The sequence below is a fragment of the Rutidosis leptorrhynchoides genome, chromosome 3 (genome assembly GCF_046630445.1).
Source record: "Rutidosis leptorrhynchoides isolate AG116_Rl617_1_P2 chromosome 3, CSIRO_AGI_Rlap_v1, whole genome shotgun sequence".
NCBI classification, from domain to species: domain Eukaryota; kingdom Viridiplantae; phylum Streptophyta; class Magnoliopsida; order Asterales; family Asteraceae; genus Rutidosis; species Rutidosis leptorrhynchoides.
The window spans coordinates 460,786,506-460,807,117 of record NC_092335.1 but is presented as its reverse complement, the minus strand read 5'-3'; the positions used below and the strand labels follow the sequence as shown (position 1 = coordinate 460,807,117).

General features: G+C 29.6%; 1 protein-coding gene across 1 annotated transcript in view; it reads left to right on the top strand.

Annotated features, from left to right (window-relative positions):
- Window positions 1-12,156: 12,156 nt before the first annotated feature.
- The window catches only part of LOC139901601 (uncharacterized), a 107,223-nt gene continuing 98,767 nt past the window's right edge, over window positions 12,157-20,612 (top strand). The window contains exons 1-3 of the mRNA XM_071884295.1: window positions 12,157-12,312; window positions 12,433-13,248; window positions 14,920-15,003. Coding sequence (XP_071740396.1) covers window positions 12,157-12,312; window positions 12,433-13,248; window positions 14,920-15,003 — 1,056 coding nt within the window. The remainder of the gene's footprint in view (window positions 12,313-12,432; window positions 13,249-14,919; window positions 15,004-20,612) is intronic.

Sequence of the window (20,612 nt, the reverse complement as noted above, 5' to 3'; positions counted from 1 at the left end):
ACTATTCACGCAAAGTGAATAGCAAGACATTACAAATGTGGATCGACATGGATGTACATAAACAAAGTCGCATATCCATTCGATCAATAAAATATAACAACAAAGCTAGATACCATTACATTCCTTAAAAAGCCAACCTAGTGCATCCTTAACATTAGCATATTGACCTCCTCATCCTCTTACTTTGCAAAAATGGAGGACAATTAAATATGAATTACAAATAAATAAATAAATATTAAATATTAAAAATTAAATATTTAAATATATTTGAATTTAAATATAGTATACCCCTTTTGTCTTATATTTATTACCCATAATTCTTTTTTGAGTGTTTTTGTTATAATTCAGTAGGCTTATAACTACCTTTAATGGTTATAAGAACAAAGAGAGAAAAAGAGAGAAGAAGGAGAGAAGAAATATTGATATTGATATTTCAAGAGAAATGGTGCACCTTAAATGGTTACCATACATGTCTATTTATAGTATAAAATATTACTATGCAAGAAATATAATAATAATAAAATTAACATCCAGTCTAGATATTTTATAACACAATCTAGATATTTTATAACACTCCCCCTTGGATGACAATTTTATTAGAGAATAACTAGTACTGCCTCGTTAAAAACCTTGCTAAAGAAAACTCATTGGGATAAAACTTTAGCTAAGGGAAAAAGAGTGCAGCATAAAGTTGACTCCCCCTCAAGTAGGCAACGCCTGAGTTGTTACATCTTCTGAACATGCCTCATGCCAATATTATGAACGTGTGTTCTGAAAATAGCAGTTAGCAGTGCTTTGGTATAAAGATCAGCAGAGTTGTTGATTGAACGTATCTCATTTTAATCTGGTTGTCTTTTACGATATCTTGAGTATATGAGAAAAATCTGAGGTTTTCATCTGAAACTGTATCATCTAAATCTTTTATGTACAAGTTTGGCCCTCGTGATTTGTCTACAGTCTCCTTCATGGTTTGTTCAAACCGTTGTTTCAGTTCCTATTCCCTTTCAGTCTTTTTCTGAGCCTTACCAATATACCATTCTTTTCCATCAAACTTATGACCGTTAAGACCGTTTATAGCTTTAGCGCCTCGTCAGCATTTATGTTTTGTTCTGTCATTTTTGATACTCTTCTTTCATTTGTATTATGTAAGCTGTATTATCTTCATAGATAGTTGTTACGCTTTTATAGCGTTCTAGTCCACAAGAATCAATAATGATTTGTATCATTGATCTTAACTAAAATCATTCCCGAGTAGCTTCATGTAATGCAATCACTTCGGCATGATTTGATGATGTTGCAACAAGTGTTTGTTTTGAGAACGTCATGATATTGCGGTGCCTCCATTTAGGAATACATATCCAGTTTGAGATTTAGCTTTATGTAGATCGGATAAATAATCTGCATCTGTATAACCAAACAAATCTTGTTTCGAGTTGTTAGAATAAAATAATTATAAATCAGTAGTTCCCCGAAGGTATCAAACTATTTGTTTGATCCCATTCCAATGTCTTTTGGTAGGGGCTGAGCTGAACCTTGTCAACAAATTAACTGCAAAAGAAATGTCAGATCTTGTATAATCTATAAGATACATAAGAACCTCAATTGCACTAAAATATAGAACTTCCGATCTGTTAAAATTTTCATGATCTTCGCAGGGATGAAATAGATCAGTGTCAATATTGAGTGATCTAACAACAATGAGTTTGTCTTTAAAAAAAATGTTTTAAAATCTTTTCGGTATAAGTTGTTTGATGTACAAGTAAACCATTAGGCATATGCTCAATTTGCAATCCAAGGTAATACTTGGTTTTTTCAAGATCTTTCATTTCAAAATAATTCTTTAGAAGTTGAATGATTTCATAGATCTCTTTATTTGTTCATATGATGTTAAGAACATTGACATAAACAACTACGATCTCATATCCGAACATTGTTTTTATAAAACATACGTGCAAAATAAGTTTATATTTATACCCTTTTTTTTTTTTTTTTTATCAAGTAGTCATTTAATCGGTTATACCACATACGTCCCGTTTGTATAAACCCACTTAGAAATCTTTGTGATTTAATGGAATATATTCCCTTGGGTTTTACATTAGATGCTTATGATACCTTAACCCTTTAGGTATATTCATATATATCACTATTAAGTGATCCATACAGATAAGTAGTAACAACATTCATGAGATGCATTTAAATAACTACCAGGTTGATTAAGTATCTAATAAGTAATTGTATCCATTACAGGAGGATAATTTTTCCTCCTAATTCATTTCTGGTCTTTGTGGGAAATATTGAGTTACAAGTCTAGTTTTGCCTTGTAACTTCATTTGCACATTTCTTTTCGGATAAAAATTCATTTGTATCCCATACGTTTCACATCTTTAAAAGTGATAACGATTGATCCGAAAACTTTTCTTTTATCGAGCGATTCTAATTCAGCTCTTATTGCTCCTTTCCATTGAGCTCAATCATGTCCATTTTGTATATTCAATGACAGATTTTAGTTCCAGATCATCATCTTTATTCATGATGTCATTGTAACATTATATGAAAATATCTCATAGAGATTTTAGTTTCATTTCGGTTCCATAATATTGCATAATTTATTGCAATTTTAGTATTTACATTTATCAATATCCTCTGCAGAAGGAATATTGATTTGTGGTTCTTCTTGAACACTTTCTCTTACCTTATTATCAGCTGATTTTCTTTTTCGAGGATTTTTATCTTCGGAACCAATTGATCTTCCACGTTTGATGCGTGACAAAGACTCAACAGTGACATTATTGCCAGCTTTTGGAATTTCAGTTCGAGCTGGAGCATTTATCGCTGGTATATATGATTTAGTCACTTTTTTATATCTGTAAATGCATAAAGTAATTAATTTGCAAGTTCTTGCATATGCATTATTTTTGAACTTTCGTTTCACATTCTTTTGTGCGAGTTCAATATACCTTAATTGATGTTCACATCATGAAGCATCATTTTATTTTTTATTTTTATTTCTCCCCCTAATCTAGGGAACAATGTTTTATTAAAATGACAATCAGCAAAACGTGCTGTAAAAACATCACCCATCATGGGTTCAATATATCTTATGATTGAAGATGTTTTATATCCAAAATATATTATCATCTTTCTTTGAAGAACCATTTTATTGTGTTGTGGTGATACAATTGGAACATACACTGCACAACCAATGTTTTAAGGTAGAAAATATTTGGCTCTTGGCCAAAATCAAGTATTAAGTGAAAATATTTACGACTTCTACATGGTATAATGCGAATTAATGTCGCAGCATGTAAATTTACATGTCCACATATAAATATTGAGAGATTTGTACTCATTATCAATTGTCTAGTTATTAGCTGTAAGCGTTTATCTATTGATTCAGCTAAACCAATTTTGTGTATGCACATGAGCAACTGGATGTTCAACAACAATCCCTGTAGATATATAATGATCATTAAATGCTTGAGATGTTAACTCACCAGCATTATCAAGTCTCATCCTTTTAATGGTGTAATCAGAATAATGTGTTCTCAATTTAATAATTTGTGCAAGAAACTTTGCAAATGCCATATTACGGCTTGATAACATACAAATATGAGACCATCCGCTAGATGCTTCTATTAGAACCATGAAATATCAAAATGGTTCACATGATGGATGAATTGGTTCATATATCTTACCTTGAATTCTTTCAAGAAACATTTGTGATTCTTTTTCACAATATACTTTTCATTAATCACCATATGTGCTTTCCATTAATCACCATATGTGTTTTTTTTTTTTTATAAATCACCATATGTGTTTTTTTTTATCATATATCCTTTTCACCATATACGCTTTTAATCATATGCGCTGTGTTTTTCACCATATGCGCTTTTAATCATATGAGATTTTCATCATATGCGTTGTGCTTTTCATCATATTCGCTTTTTATCATATGCGCTTATCATATGCGATGCGCTTTTTATCAAATGCGCTTTTTTATGTGAATAGTAAATTAATTAATTTCGTTTTACTATTCATATGAATTAATTTAGATTTACTATTTTGTTAATTGAGTAATATATATATACATCATATACTTGTGACTCCGAAGGCTCAAATGAATTTGACCATATAGTTATACGTTGTACCTTGCACATTAATTTTCAGTAGAAGCTTTAGATGCATATTATTTTCAGTAGAAGCTTTAGATGCACTTTTTTTTTAATCACCAAATACCACAAACACTTTGTTTGCGTTTGTTCATAGTCATCAATGAAAACCATTTTCTTTAATTTTATTTTATACAATAAAATTAACGCATCATTATTCTTTTCAAAAACAATAATCTATTGTTATTGTTCACTTGTGCCATGTTTAACAACAAAAGTCAACAACCTCTGTCTTGTTTGTTGTGGCAACCAAAAACAACCTTTGCTTTTGTTACCGAGAATCCAAGACCAAAAAACAATTAATTTTTAATTAATCTTTTATCAAAACCATAAATGATTTTATTGATCTACGTTGATATGGCCATAAAGAATTGACGGCTGACATACTTTTGTAAGTGTATTTCGGCTATCATCCCGAAAACGCACAACGACCTTTTTTTTTTTTATGAACTATTTATTTCATATCTAGCTTAGGCAATTATTGTGAACATTTGGTCCCTATAAGAGCATTTATTTTTTAGACTTTTAGTTGATTTGTACTTGTCACAATTAGGGATAGCACCCGCGGGTCGTGGATGCGGATCCATTGGATCCATCATCCGTACCCGCGGATTTTTTTTAAGAGACATCCAATTGAACCCTTGTTCGTTGAAACAATTTGACTATATTTTTACTCCCCATTATTAAACGGGCCATTTTGATGCACACTCTTAAAAAAAATAATTTGTTTTTTAAGTTTTATTATTCAACCTCCTTTTTTCAACGGTCACGTTTTTAACAAAACATTTGACAAGTTTGGAAAAAAGTTTTTTATTGATTATCATCAAAAGTTTTCTATTGTCACTCTACTGGATGGAATTATGGCATACAACCAAAATTGCAACCCAACACTACATAAGAACAAAAAGGTTGTTTTTAATTAACATATGTATATGTGTTAAACTCGGAATAATAATAACTTATTTTAGAAAATTAACATAAGACATGTTGAAACATTTTTGTCACATTTAGCTCATCAAGTCTAATACTTATCATTGATAGATTTTATCACGTCTAGGAGATGTTTACTTTTTTCTTGTATTAAGTCCTACTTTCATTTACCTTTGTTTGGAAAAAAGTTTTTTTTTTTTACTTTGCTTTCCCCCTTTCTGTAAAACTCATTTAAACACTTTCTTTGTTTTTTTTTTTTAAAAAAAACTTCCTTTTTTTTACGTTACCCGTAAATTATAAATATATAAAAAAAACTTTTTGTTTAAATTTTTTTTCTAGTTTTTAAAAGGCCACTTGACCAATTTTTTAATTCTTTCACAACACCTGATATCGTGATCGTGACCTTTCACCAAAGCAAGAGATATTCTTGATAAACTAAACACGGACTCGTGTTTGAAATTGTCGGCCACAAAAAAATTCATTTGATAAAAGTATATATTTTTTTTTAGTTATAGAAGGAGACCACTTCATTTTCAATACTTCATTTTTGACAAAAAAACTATTCCATTTTACCATCCCCTTTTTTTTTTTCTTACTTTAACTTTTAAGATATACTTTTAATAAAAATACAAACTACTTTTTCTTATTTTAACTTTTAAGATTTACTTTTAATAAAAATACAAACTACTTTTTATATTTTAACTTTTAAGATTTACTTTTAATAAAAGTACAAACTACTTTTTCTTATTTTAACTTTTAAGATTTACTTTTAATAAAAATACAAACTATTTTTTTATTTTAACTTTTAAAATTATAAATTTAAGAATAAACATTAGTATGCATGAAATAAATAATGATTAATTGCATAAGTAATCATAAATGTTAGATAACATATAAAGACCCCGTCGTATTCGTATTGATCGGAATTAATCTCGACCCATGGTACCGTGTTGTCAAATGACGTGTTGCGTACATAAAGTACCGTGTTGTCAAATGACGTGTTGCGTACAATCATGAGGTCTTATTAACATAAATATAAATGTTAGTGAAGTTAATAAGAGTTAGATTACAGAAAATATAATTCAGGTGGTATAACCGACCATATATAACTTAAATAACATAAATATAAATGTTAGTGAAGTTAGTAAAAGTTAGATTACAGAAATATAATTCAGGTGGTATAACCGACCATATATAACTTAAATAACATAAATATAAATGTTAGTGAAGTTAGTAAAAGTTAGATTACAGAAATATAATTCAGGTGGTATAACCGACCATATATAACTTAAATAACATAAATATAAATGTTAGTAGTCCAAAATTTGATATATTCGAGTCTGAAAATTATTAATAATTTCATACCTTGATTAGTGATTCGTGATCGTTTGAGATATCTTTTAATTACACTAAGCTTTTCGTGCTGATAACGTGTTATAATTCAATAGGCTTATAACTACCTTTAATGGTTATAAGAACAAAGAGAGAAAAAGAGAGAAGAAGGAGAGAAGAAATATTGATATTGATATTTCAAGAGAAATGGTGCACCTTAAATGGTTACCATACATGTCTATTTATAGTATAAAATATTACTATGCAAGAAATATAATAATAATAAAATTAACATCCAGTCTAGATATTTTATAACACAATCTAGATATTTTATAACAGTTTTAAATTAATTATGCACTTTTATAAAGAAAAATAGAAAAGAATAAGGAGATAAGTTCGTTTATATAACCTTAATGTATTTATGTAAGATAAAAAAAATATAAGTAAAGTAAAATGAAATTATAAATTAAAAAAAAAAGTATTATAGAAACCCGTGCTTTTCTTGTGAACAGATGAACGGATGAGGAGTAATACGAAGTATGCATACACTAAACCCTAAACTCTAAACCCTAACGGTTTTACATAATTCAACACTCAATAACATCTTAAGAATTCACATTTATTTTACCGATCATCATCTTTATGTTTGGTGTTGTTGATACATCCTAATGAGTCTAATCAATTGTATTTACTTCAATTGTATTGTTTGTCAGAGAAATTCACTCAGATACACTTTTTTTAAAAAAGTATAACAATTTACACTTTAAAAAAAAAATTCCAGTATACACGACCCATTCGAACAAAATTTTGTTCTAACACATGCTACTATGTTCTAACTCATATTCGAATAAGTATTTGTTCTAAGTCCCAAAATATACACTTAATTCGAACATATTTGTGTTCTAACTCCTCTTCTGTGTTCTGACTCATGTTCGAACTTTGAACGATCATATCTTTTAGTTCGTAGTTCCGATTTAGTCATCGTTTTTTTTTATGAATGCGTGTGTTTTTCCGATGATTACTTGTTTACCATTCGTTCGAACAAGATTTTTAAATGTAAATCGATCTCATAATACGATCTACTTTTTATGTAAATGTGACTTATCAAATGAATCAATGATGAAAGTTTAATCATTCTATGCAAGTGAATGCACTTTGAGTACATTTTAAACAGGTCGAACCTTTTACTTTGTTTCCACTTTACTAGTTGAGGACCTGTTAAAGAACCGAATTAAAACACAACTACTGTCTTACTAGTAAGATGGTAACTCAAACAAACCGAAACCATAAACTTAGATATTTGAATACTCCGTATTAAATTAAAATGTATTATTAATAGCGAAACTTCTATTAGCAAATAATGCAGGTAAATTGGAACCATAAATAAAGCATGAAATTTAGGAATCAAAGTATGGGTTGCAATGGAGATTTCATGACGCAAATTCAATGGGGTCTTGAAATTTTTTTCAGTACTAATTATATTTTAATACTATTTTAGTGATTGTTTATTTACTTTAAAAAGAAAAAACTATAAGTTAGAAAAATATATTGGGTCCGAGTAGTTAAATATAGTGATGTCCAATACATTTTAAAGGAAAACACTATAAATGCGTAAAAAATATGGGGTCCTCCAGCTAAATTTAGTGGTGTCATATACAATTTACATGATATTTTCTACCGATAATTTTCAAACTAGCGGTGTGCCGTGACCCTACGAGACACTATGTAGACTCGCCCTGATGGGTTGAAACATCTTCTCGAAATGGCTGGAACCGTTATTTGTTTTGGCAGTTGACTCAACCTTCATTCACTGACAAAAGAAAGACATGGTCATGTTAGACGGGATTTTCCATTTGTGTGAGACTGGACCAAATCATATATAACTTGTCTATGACAAGACCACACCAGCTTTATCGCTTTAGTAGTCCCTAGACATGTGGTATGTTCAAAATAATAATTCATTTCAAACTTATTTTGAAATCATTTATTTTTATTTACTTATTTGCGGTTTGTTCTAGAATTTTATGCAGGTATCTTGCTGAGATTACAAGTTGCAGCCTACTTCAGTTTAATTTATTCTTAATTTATGTTTATTGTTAAAGATGATGAAAAGAAGAGTTTAGTGTTGATTCTTTCAACAATTCAAGTAGAGGGGCCAATGTTGACATTTTGCAAAGTTTGGATCGAAGGAGTATATAACCCTAATCATCTCTCAGATTAGGGTTCAAGACACACATTTTCATCTACACGTTTTTTGGCTTCTTCTCTCATTTGATTGATACTATTCTACAGTTACAATCCTTGTTAATTTCCTCTTTTATTGAGTGATTTGTTAATCATTCCACATCTTGTGGTTTGATTGTGAGGTGTGTTTAGTTCCTGTATTTGCTCTATTCAAATACGGTTGATATATTTGAGTGATTTGGGTTGTAATCTTGTTTCTAGATTGATTCTTGTGCATATTCACTACAGATTGTGTAATTGTGGTTGAATAATTGTTGATTTACATAATTTTACATGGTATCAGAGCGGGTACGCTCTAGATTTTGTTCGATCGAGAAGTTTTAGGGTTTCTTTGTGATTCGGTGTTCATTGGTTGTGTTTGAGATCTCTTGAAGATTGAAAGAGGTTTGTGTAGGTTCGTTTGTCAATTGGTGAACTGTGGGTGGTGATATTCATCGAAACCCTAAATTGTCAAAAATTAGGGTTAGGGTTCCTACCTGTTGAAAAAGACTTCCGCTGCTTATTCTTCGTCTTCTCTCTGATTTCTTTTGATCTTCAAAGGGGAGGCTCGCGTTTATTCATATTATTTGGTTTTCCTATTTGCTTAATTGTTTTCTTGTGATTATTTGTTATACAATTAATAGATTAATTAATCATTGTGCCCAACTTTGATCCAAGTTCTTGAAACTTGTGAAAACCTGGTCAAGCACACGTTGGATTGATTAGTCGATTGATTGTTCTTTTGTTATTACTTCTTGCATTCTTGTTTGTTTCTATGAAATATGGGTGATAGTTGTGGAGGTGCTACTTCTGCTACTCAGATTAATAAGTTGGATTTTAGTGATCCAGTTTACCTTCATTCTAATGATACAACTGGAACACCAATAATATCTATCAAACTAAAAGGCACATAAAATTACAATATTTGGAGTAGATCTATGAAATTGGCTTTATCTACTAAGAATAAAATTGGTTTTATTAATGCAACTGTTGTTAGGAGTCAAACTGATGATACTAGGTAGCAAAGCCCGTGCGTTGCACATCTTGTCCCACGTTTCAATATTATATAATTCATTTGAATTGGTATATGATAAAGGTGAAAAGCTTGAGGTTACCTAAAAAGGATCGGTAATATCATCAATAAAGGTTAAGATGTTGGTAATATTGACTAAGGACATTGTTGATGTGGAGTTTGTAAGAAATGTGTTGTATAATGTTATGAAATTTGAGGTAAAGTAATATACATTAGTTAATTAGATGATATAAAAATTTAATCACAATTTTTTTGAAAAATTTGTTATTCTGTAATAGAATGTTAGTTACGATTAATGATGCTTAATTTCATCTTGAGATATTAGATTCTTACATAGGAATGTTTATTCCATTTATAATAATTATAATTAGTTGTTTAATCAACTAATCAATTTAATAATTAAGTGGATTCATGTTACATATACTTGTGTGGATGATTTTTTGTAGAATTTTGGTGTAATTGCGGGGTCTTAACATTGTTTGAATGTTTTACATACTCCAAAAGATATAGATTATCATTTTCTAACATAAAGTATGGAAATTGTAAGACATCTTAAAATTTTATTGTTAAAATAGGAAACTTAAAGATTTAATCGGATGATCATTCATAACTCTGATACTAAAATGTAAAATTATATTTCCATCACTTTGCAATTTATTATTATTTTGATAGTTAGCATATATATTGTAGCGTAAATCTATATACTATTCAAAGACTCATGTAATCAAAAGTGAAATAACCCCATTTCCTTCATATAAAATTTTACTTGTACAATCTACAACTCAACTCTAATAATAAAATGTTTGCTTGTGTTTTAAAAAAGGAAAAAAATATATATAAAAATAGAAATATTTCACCTATATCTAAAAATAACCGTTTTCTGATACTTTTATAACATATAGAGAAATAAAAATAAAAATGAATCCCATGTAAACACATTTAAGTTGTTGGCCTATTTTACCTTCAATGGTTTTGGATCCACACGAAAAAATCTTTCAATGTTTGGTCATCTTCATGAAGTGCATCTTCATAGGGTGCATCCCCACGAAAACAACACTCATGTAATCATGATTTATTCTTCTAAAAAAAGTACGCAAGAAATTATTGCATCGTCTTCCTCTTTTAAGAATGAACTGCAGACTGAGAACACAACCAAAAGGCATTAGTATATCTCTCATTCCTAATGGTGCAATTGATATTCTCATTTGTAGTAAGTTTTATACCAATAAAATAGAAGGATCATATTGTTTGGACTATTTGAAGGAGTAGGAAATTAGTATACTGTGGTAGTGTGGTACATTCAAATTTTTGTTGGGCTACATTGCAATAAATCCTATCATAGTTAATGAATACTGGAGTATCAATCACAGTATAAATCTGGCCAGCTTTAAGAATTGCTAACGATAAGTTATCTTAAGATCTTTCTAACATATATGTTGTAGTGATACTTTAATAACTGCTATACTTTTTGGAATGACGTTGTGGTTGCAATTGAAACTGGTGGTGGTAAAACATATTGCTATCTTGTTCCCTTATATCATTTCATAAACAGCTTTTATCCTCATCATGTTTTATTTTCAGAGAATATAAATGACGTTGTAAATATAACTCATTGGAAAATAAAAAGATCGATTATTGATTTCTAAATTAATTTAATCTAAATAATTGTCATTTTAGACTTTTAGTTATCAATAAGAAGTAATTGTATCTGTTAATTATGCAATTAGAATTTTAAGCACTCTACAATGCAATTGAATAGGCATTACTAAATAGAGGTTAGAATACGTGAAGTTTTAACTTTTTATTTCCAATAAAAATAAATTATTTTATTGAGGTAAATCATCATATTTAATAGTAACAAAGAGTAAACCTCATTATGTTTTGTTTTCAGAGAATATAGACGTTGTATATATAACTCATTGGAAAATAAAAAGATCGATTATTGATTTCTAAATTAATTTAAACTAAATAATTGTCATTTTAGATATCAATGAGAAGTAATTGTATCTGTTAATGCAATTAGAATATTAAGCACTCTACAATGCAATTGAATAGACATTACTAAATAGAGGTTAGAATACGTGAAGTTTTAACTTTTTATTTTTCAATAAAGATAAATTATTTTATTGAGGTAAATCATCATATTTAATACTAACAAAGAGTAAACCTCATTTACTATCTTGGAACTCAACTTTTATAGATAAATAGATTCTTGCTTCTCAATGGGATAGATGCAACTCAATTGTACTGTCCTGGATTCTTGGGTCTGTAACTGAAGACCTATATTGTGGCCAATTTTTTTCTTCTAATGCAACTGATGTGTGGAATGAGCTTAAAGAAACCTATGATAAAATAGATACTTCTATTATATATAACTTACATCATCAAATTAATACTCTAAAACAGAATGATAATTCACTTTCTGAATATTATCATAAGCTTAATACTTTGTGGAAACAATATGATGCTATGGTGTCCTCACCAATTTGTACATGTGGTGCAACTGCAGCTACATCACATAAAGAACACACAAAGATGATGAAGTTAATGCAGTTTTTAATGGGCTTAAGTGATGAATATTCAACTGTTAGAAGTAATATTTTACTTAGGGATGCTGTTATGGATGTAAAAGAAGCATATGCTTTAATTTCAAGAGAATAATCTTATAAAGGAATCTCATCAGATAAAACTGTTAAAACTCAAGCTAGTGCTTTTATTACTCAAGCTAATAACACTTTTATTAAGAGTGGTAACAATTCTGGTAACTTCTATGGCAATAATGGTAATAATTATAAAAATAGAAGTTCAAATCAAAACTTAAAGTGTAAAAAGTGTAACAAAACTGGTCTCACAATTGAAAGATGTTATGAAATTGTTAGGTATCCTCCTTTTTTTAGGAGAAGAACTAGTGGTAATCATGCTAATAACTATAATAACAGTTCTGGAAATAAAAATTACTCCAATAACAGTGTTACCAAAGATGATTTACCAGGGACAGCTCCGGCTAGTTTGACTAATGATCAATTAATGAAGCTTCTTAGTTTGTTAAATGATAATGATACTCCTGTGGATGCTAGTTCTAATATGGCAGGTAAAATTGTGAATCATAATGTTTATTTCAATTCAAATTCTAAGAAGTTTTTTAATGGTCATATTAATGATAAATTCAAAAACAAAAGTCAAGGGTGGATCACTGATTCAAGTGCAAACCAACATATGACTGTGTTTGAAGTTGGACTAAATAAATTTGTTGATATATCTCAATTAAACCTAATTGTTGGTCATCCTAATGGAACTCAAGCTAAAGTTACTAAAGTTGGAAATTTAAAGCTTTCAAATAATGTGATTTTATATGATGTGTTGGTTGTTCCTGAATACCGTGTTAGTCTCTTGTCTGTTCATAAGTTGTCTAAAGATAGTAAGTTAACTGTCAGTTTTGATGAGAATAAATGTTTTATTCAGGATTTGAAAGCCAAGACAGCATTAGGGACTGGTAGTGAATCTGGTGGTCTATATGTGTTTGATGATTACAATATGAATGTGTTAGGTATGACTTGTAATGTGTGTGTGCATTATGTTTCTGCTTAGTTGTGGCATGCAAGGCTTGGTCATCCATTGATATGGCCGAAACGGACGGTTTTATTTGTGCGGTGTCGTTAGGTCGCAACACGTCAGAATCAACCACCAAGAGGGGGTACTGTTTTAAATTTATATTTAGCGAGGCCTAAATCGTACTACTCCTTATTATGAGTAAGGGAAGTATGACCTAGAGTCGTATTTTTAAGATATCAGTAGAATCGAACCTATATCAAAGCTTAAGATAGTTATGAAGGAGTAGTGGTTACCTAATTTTTGGGATTTTCTAGTTTATAAGACATATAAAGTAAATGCGATAAAATTCGTAATTTAGATAAACTTAAAACAAGTGCATACTATGATTTCATCAGTTATTCTACCGAGATTATGGAATGCTGGCTCATGAATAGGCAGAGGCCTTGTATTCATTACACTGGTCCTAAACGTCCCTGTCGTAAGACATGTCACTGGGTAATGCGATAGGCTTGAAGATTTTGAATAGACAACAACGTCCCTTACCCCCAACGCCCGTGCAGTCTGACTACAGGCATACACGTTCAGACGGCTCATCCAATTGAGCGACTCAGTTGGGTGACGTATTAACATTCCACAAAGGTCTAAACTTTCTTAAGCATAATAGAATACATGGTTTACCATATCCGAGAGACATGATGTGTTTCAATGCTTTCATTAATGATTGGTTTTAAAAGATAGTTAGGCCCTTAAAAAGAGTTCAACCATAGAGAACACCATGGCCAAGTCAGGTTAACTTCCATGAACACATTCGGTTATCCTAACGGTCCAATCCTTTATGTGTTTAAACAAACAGTTCCTTAATTAACAAAGAATCCCTTAAGCGGGGTGCAATGCTTGAGAGCGCGTTATGGTGCAGTGTACTAATCAACACTGGCCGTGTTCCATGGCCTTACTTAGCAGAGGTACAGCTTACAACAACCGTTGTGCTTCAGCATGCACGTACGAAGTTTTTATGCTTGGTGACTACACTAGCATGGTCTGGGACCGACAATGTACTAAGGGTCTAGTCAGATGTTTCACTATGAAAGAGTCCTCAGTCAGAATCCAAAGCTTGATAGACTTACTACAACCGGTGTGCCTTAGTCGATCTTACGTTGTATCCGATAGACTTCTCTTAACAAGGGGTGACACTGATAGTGTACTCTGAATCGGGGTTCGTGACTTCCCAATAACAGAGCCAATAGCTACGTTCTATTAGTTAGAAAAGCGATTGAGTTCAAAGCATAATCGGAAAGCATTTCAACAACATACACAAACCATAACATTATTTCGTCATTATAACTGCTTACATCATAGCATACACTAAAGATAACTACTCGCTAATCATGGCAACAATATCACAGAACATAATTATAGAAGACATTATATAAAGATAAAGGATAGAAGTACCAGTAGATTAAAGAAATTCCGAATACAAAAGTGACAACTTCAAACTCCAGACCGCTCCTAATACAATCTTCAGCGTTCTTCTCCGGGTACTAGGTTTCCCGCACGGAGTCGAAGACCTTGAGAGTATGACTATTGTATAAGAGAGAGAAAGAAGTGAATTGAAGTGTGTGTGGAATGAATGACAAAGACCCTTTAAATAAGCTTGGATTTTTGCCTGCAAACGGTTGGCAGGCCGTTTGCAGGGGCCATTTGCCATACCAGCTCGTTTGTAGGGGCCGTTTATCTGAGCCATTTGGTAGGCCGTTTGTGAGCCAGGTAGGCCGTTTGGCTTGCCTGGTCAGCTGAAATTCCTGGATCGTAACTTGATTTCTTGTCTTTCACCGTTTTCGCTCTAGAATCTTCGTTTTAGCTCCGTTTCTCTTGATTCATTTTGCACCGTCTTCGTAATTACTTTTTCTTCAATTCTAACAGACGAAGTGGGTATTTTGCCAATAAAGTTTGAATCTTTCTTGTTTTTAGGCCTTAATACCGGGGTGAAAACGTGACTTTTTAGCCGATATCATCCATCTCATCAAGTCTTGAAGGTTTTAAGGCATAAACTGGATTTAAAAGATTTTAAAGAAAATTGTCCCTGTGATATATGCCACAAGGCAAAACAAACCAGGGAACCCTTTCCCCTTAGTGATCATAAGTCACAAGGGATAGGTGATTTAATACATTTGGATCTTTGAGGTCCATTTAAAGTTCAAAGTAAAGAAGGTTTTAAAAATTTCTTAACCATTGTGGATGATTTTTCAAGAGCTGTTTGGATATATCTTCTTAAAAATAAAGATACTTTTGATAACATTCAAACTTTTGTTCAACTAATTAAGAATCAGTTTAATAAAACCATTAAAGTCATAAGGAGTGACAATGGTACTTAGTTTGTGAATAATAAAATGAACAATTTCTTAAGGTTAAATGGTATTGTGCATCAAACTTCTTGTGTCTACACTCCACAACAAAATGGCATAGCTGAGAGGAAACATATGCACTTGTTAAATGTAGCAAGGGCCCTTATGTTTCAAGGGGGGTTACCTTTAAATATGTAGAGTGAGTGTATTTTAGCTGCTTGTTACTTGATTAACAGGACTCCTTCAAGTGTTCTCTCTGAAAAGACTCCTTATGAATATGTGTTTAAAAAAAAAACCTAGTCTCTCTCACCTCAGATGTTTTGGTTGTTTGTGTTATGCAACTGTTTTAAATACAGAAAATAAATTTTCTATCAGGTCTTATAAGTGATTCTCATTGTTTTTGGTAATGTGCAAAAAGGTTATAAATTTTTAAATTTAGAAAACAGAAGTTTTCTTTTTTCAAGAAATGTTAAATTTTATGAGAATATTTTTCCTCTAAATCAAAATTTGTTGATGATTGTAACGACCCTACTTTTTCCGTTATCTTTTACCGTTAATTATTTAACGACCGTTAACTGTTATTCGTGCCACGTCATTTCTATGACCTATATTATTATTATTATTATTATTTTTGTAATAATATATTAATTATTATGTGCTATGTGAATATTTGTATTCATATTTTAAGTTATACGTTTCTACGTGTCGCGAATTTCTATCCAGCGGATCTTTTCGGTTTTCAAACCAACGGTCAAGCTTTTAGGATTTTTAAGTCCTAGTTATTTTAAATATGATATTTTAATGTCATATGATTATATATAGTATTTATATATATTTTTCGTCGCGTATTTGTTATCTCTCCGAATTTTTCAATCGCGTAGTCTTGTTTTCGCGTTTCGGGTTTCGTTCGAGCATTTGGGCCACAAGGATTTAATCATTTATAAACTTTGGCCCACATGTGGGGCCTACCCCATCCCATTCGGACGACGCCACCAAGCACCACCATCATCATCATCTTGCAACAATTTCTTGCTTGGATCATCATATAAATTACAACAACGCGTTCTACACGATCTCCTCTACACATCTTTACCATTTGATTCATGAATAGGGTATAAACTCTAATCCTAGATTTTTAATTTTTCTTTAATTTTTTGTATTTTGATGTTATATTGATAGTATGATACTTTCATGTTATTGTATTGATGATTGTATGCGTAGAAATGCTCGATTATACATGTTTTCGGTTTGATTAATTTGGGACAGCAGCATTTTTGTTCATTTCTGGTTATGTAACTGATATAAAAGTGAAATTAAAGTGTCTAGATGAGTTCCTCTCATCAAGACATTAATTTTAGACTCCGGATTCATGTCATTTCGATTCCCGGAGCTCTAGATATGATTAAAATGGTATTTTGTTGGAATTAAATTGTGAAAACGAATTGTACCAGGTTTGTTTAATGACCCGTTCATATACATTATAAACGATTCACAATAGTTGATTACATCACGAGGTATTTAACCTCTATATGATACATTTTACAAACATTGCATTCGTTTTTAAAAGACAAACTTTCTTTACAACGAAAGTCGACGGCATGCATACCATTTCATAATACATTCAACTATAATTGACTTAATAATAATCTTGATGATCTCAATGACTCGAATGCAACGTCTTTCGAAATATGCCATGAATGACTCCAAATAATATCCTTAAAATGAGCTAATGCACAGCGGAAGATTTCTTTAATACCTGAGAATAAACATGCTTTCAAGTGTCAACCAAAAGGTTGGTGAGTTCATAGGTTTACCGTAAACAATAAAATTCATCATTTTAATAGACCACAAGATACTCATAATTAGAAAACAATCTGTGCAGGTCTATTCCTGCTGTAAAATCATTCATATAAAGAACACCGAAACCTTTCAAACAACTCACCAACGGTAGCTAATGCGTAGTGCAATGACAAAATCATCTCACCGTGGTAGTTAATACAATATAATTCTTACAACGGGGGCTAATGCGTACGCAATGCAAAATCATCCCTCCGAGGGTAGCTGAAACGGGGGCTAATGCGTACGCAATGCAAAATCATCCCTCCGTTACCAACTACAAAGTCGACTATAATACAATACAATACATCGGGGGCTAGTGCGTGCGTGCAATGCAAAATCATCCCTCCGATGGTAGTTAAAACGGGAGCTAATGCGTACGCAATGCAAAATCATCTCTTCGTTAACTACTAAATCGAACCTCTGAATCCAAATAATTCTATCATAGAATGTAGTTTTGAATATTTGTGTCTATTTCGTCAATCATTTATAAAAGCAGTTCATGTATTCTCAGTTCAAAAATATATCTCAAAAGCATTTAGGAAACAGTTATAAAAACAGCGCATGTATTCTCAGTCCCAAAAATGTAAAGAGTAAAAGGGAATCAAATGAACTCACCATACTGTATTTTGTAGTAAAAATACATTTGACGATATTTAACAACTGAACAATGTAGGGTTGGCCTCGGATTCACGAACCTATATCATTTGTATATATTAAAATGTATAATCGTAATCGAACAAATTTATATATTATTATTAGTGATGTAATTTTTGCATCAATAACTTATTTACTTCATTATATTTTCATTTTATATATTTTAAATAAAAATATTTATATATTTAAGTGATGATTATTATATATATTTTTATATGAATAATTTGTTGTTTGTAAAAATAATAGTTATAATAATACTAGAGTAATATTAATAATAGTAAAAATGATAATAATTATATTACTTAATATTACTAATAAAGATATTAATGTTAATAATTCTATAATAATGATATTAATAAGGATAACCGTAAAAATATTAATTTTACTGTGAATGATAGTCATGATAATGGTTTTAGTAATTACACAATAATAATATTCGTGATAATAATATTACTTATGTCAATACTAATATTTCTATTATTTATAAAAAGATATTAATACTAATATTAATGATAATAATAATAATAATAGTTTGTGTCATTTTTGTAATAACAATAATAATAATAATAATAATAATAATAATAATAATAATAATAATAATCATATTCATAATAATAATAATAATCATACTTATATCAATGTTAATAATAATAATAATAATAATAATAATAATAATAATAATAATAATAATAATAATACTATTAATATTTAGTGATATTACATAATACTAACTAAAATGATAATAATAGAAATCATATTATTAATATTGACATAATAATAATAATAATAATTGTAACTATAATCATAATAATAAATGATACTTACTAATTGTATAATAGTTATAATAATAACAACAATAACAATAATAATAACAATAACAATAATAATAAAAATGATAATAATAATAATAATAATAATAATAATAATAATAATAATAATAATAATAATAATAATAATAATAATAATAATAAATAAATAAATAAAATACTACCTTAAAAGAAAGTGTCCTAAAAAGAAATAGCAGCCCATGCCCGGGCTCGAACCCCTGACCACTCGCAAACCCGCTAACACCCTTAACCATGGCTCTATCACCTATTTATCTGATTTAAACCCTTTTCCATTTCCTTATATCCCGTATTACTATTATGTTTCTATTCTTCTTCCTCTTCCTTAATTTCAATCGACAGAACCCAGATGAAATTCATAACAGCAATAAAAAAAATACATTTTTATTCTGTAATCAAAACAGTATTGTCAGGTTGTGAGAATTTAACACAAAAAAAAAATAATTAAAGAAACAGCAACCCAGTTGCAGTCGCGAAGAAGAAAAAAAAATTAAATAAACAACTCAAACATGATTTTTGAATTCAAGATCGTTTTGGACAAAACTTATAACACGAAGTAGGTTTTAATTCACTCCTAGAATCTTTCTCACCCATCAATTTATCTTGAATCATAAAAATGAATTCCAATTTTTCTCAAGAACAATTTAGTTGACTTTTGTAATTACAATTTTGACTCGAAAATTCTCACTGGATATAATGAATTGGAAGCTGAGATTTTTTACAGAAAGTTTGTTTGAAAAATACCTAACAAGACTGTATTAATATATTTTGAAGAATCGTTTAGAATTGAGCTATTGTAAAAAGGGTACACGAACAGAGGTGTTCATATGCTTTTCGACTTCTTTTGGATTTTGGATCCTCTTAACAGACGCGTATGGCATTATGTATATGACATATGAATTGAAATTGAATAATTGAAACAGAGATTATGATTTGATTGATTTTTGGTTGTATTGGATGTTGAGGTCGACGGTTAACAAATTAGGGATAAAAATTTCAAGCAGGGAATAAAGATATTAAACAGATCTCCTCCTTTTCAACTAATTGTACGATTGTAAAATGATTTTTGAAGGCAAAGACAAAATCAAAAGCATATATTCAATATAAATGGGCTGCTTAATTCGTACGTACCAATTATATATTTATTATTAATATTTATAATTATATTAATAATAATTTATATACAAATAATAATAATATTTATAATAATAAGAGTAATTCAAATAATAAGTCATATTAATCTTAATGAAATTAATAATAATATTATTAATGATAATTATAATAATAATACTAATTTTATTAATACTAATTATAATAATACTTGTTACAATAATAATAATAATAATAATAATAATAATAATAATAATAATAATTATAATAATATAACAATTTATATATATATCAAATATCAAATTTATATCTTAATATTATTAATCATGATTTAATATTAATAATTATTTCAAGAATGGAAGTAATTATATTAAATCATATATATTTTAACTTGTATTATATATATATATATATATATATATATATATATATATATATATATATATATATATATATATATACATATATTATTATCTATGTCATATCTATTAATCATATAATACATTATATAATAACTTTTATTCAATATTTATTATCTATACATTTTATTATAATATAGAACATAGAAATCATATTTATTTAT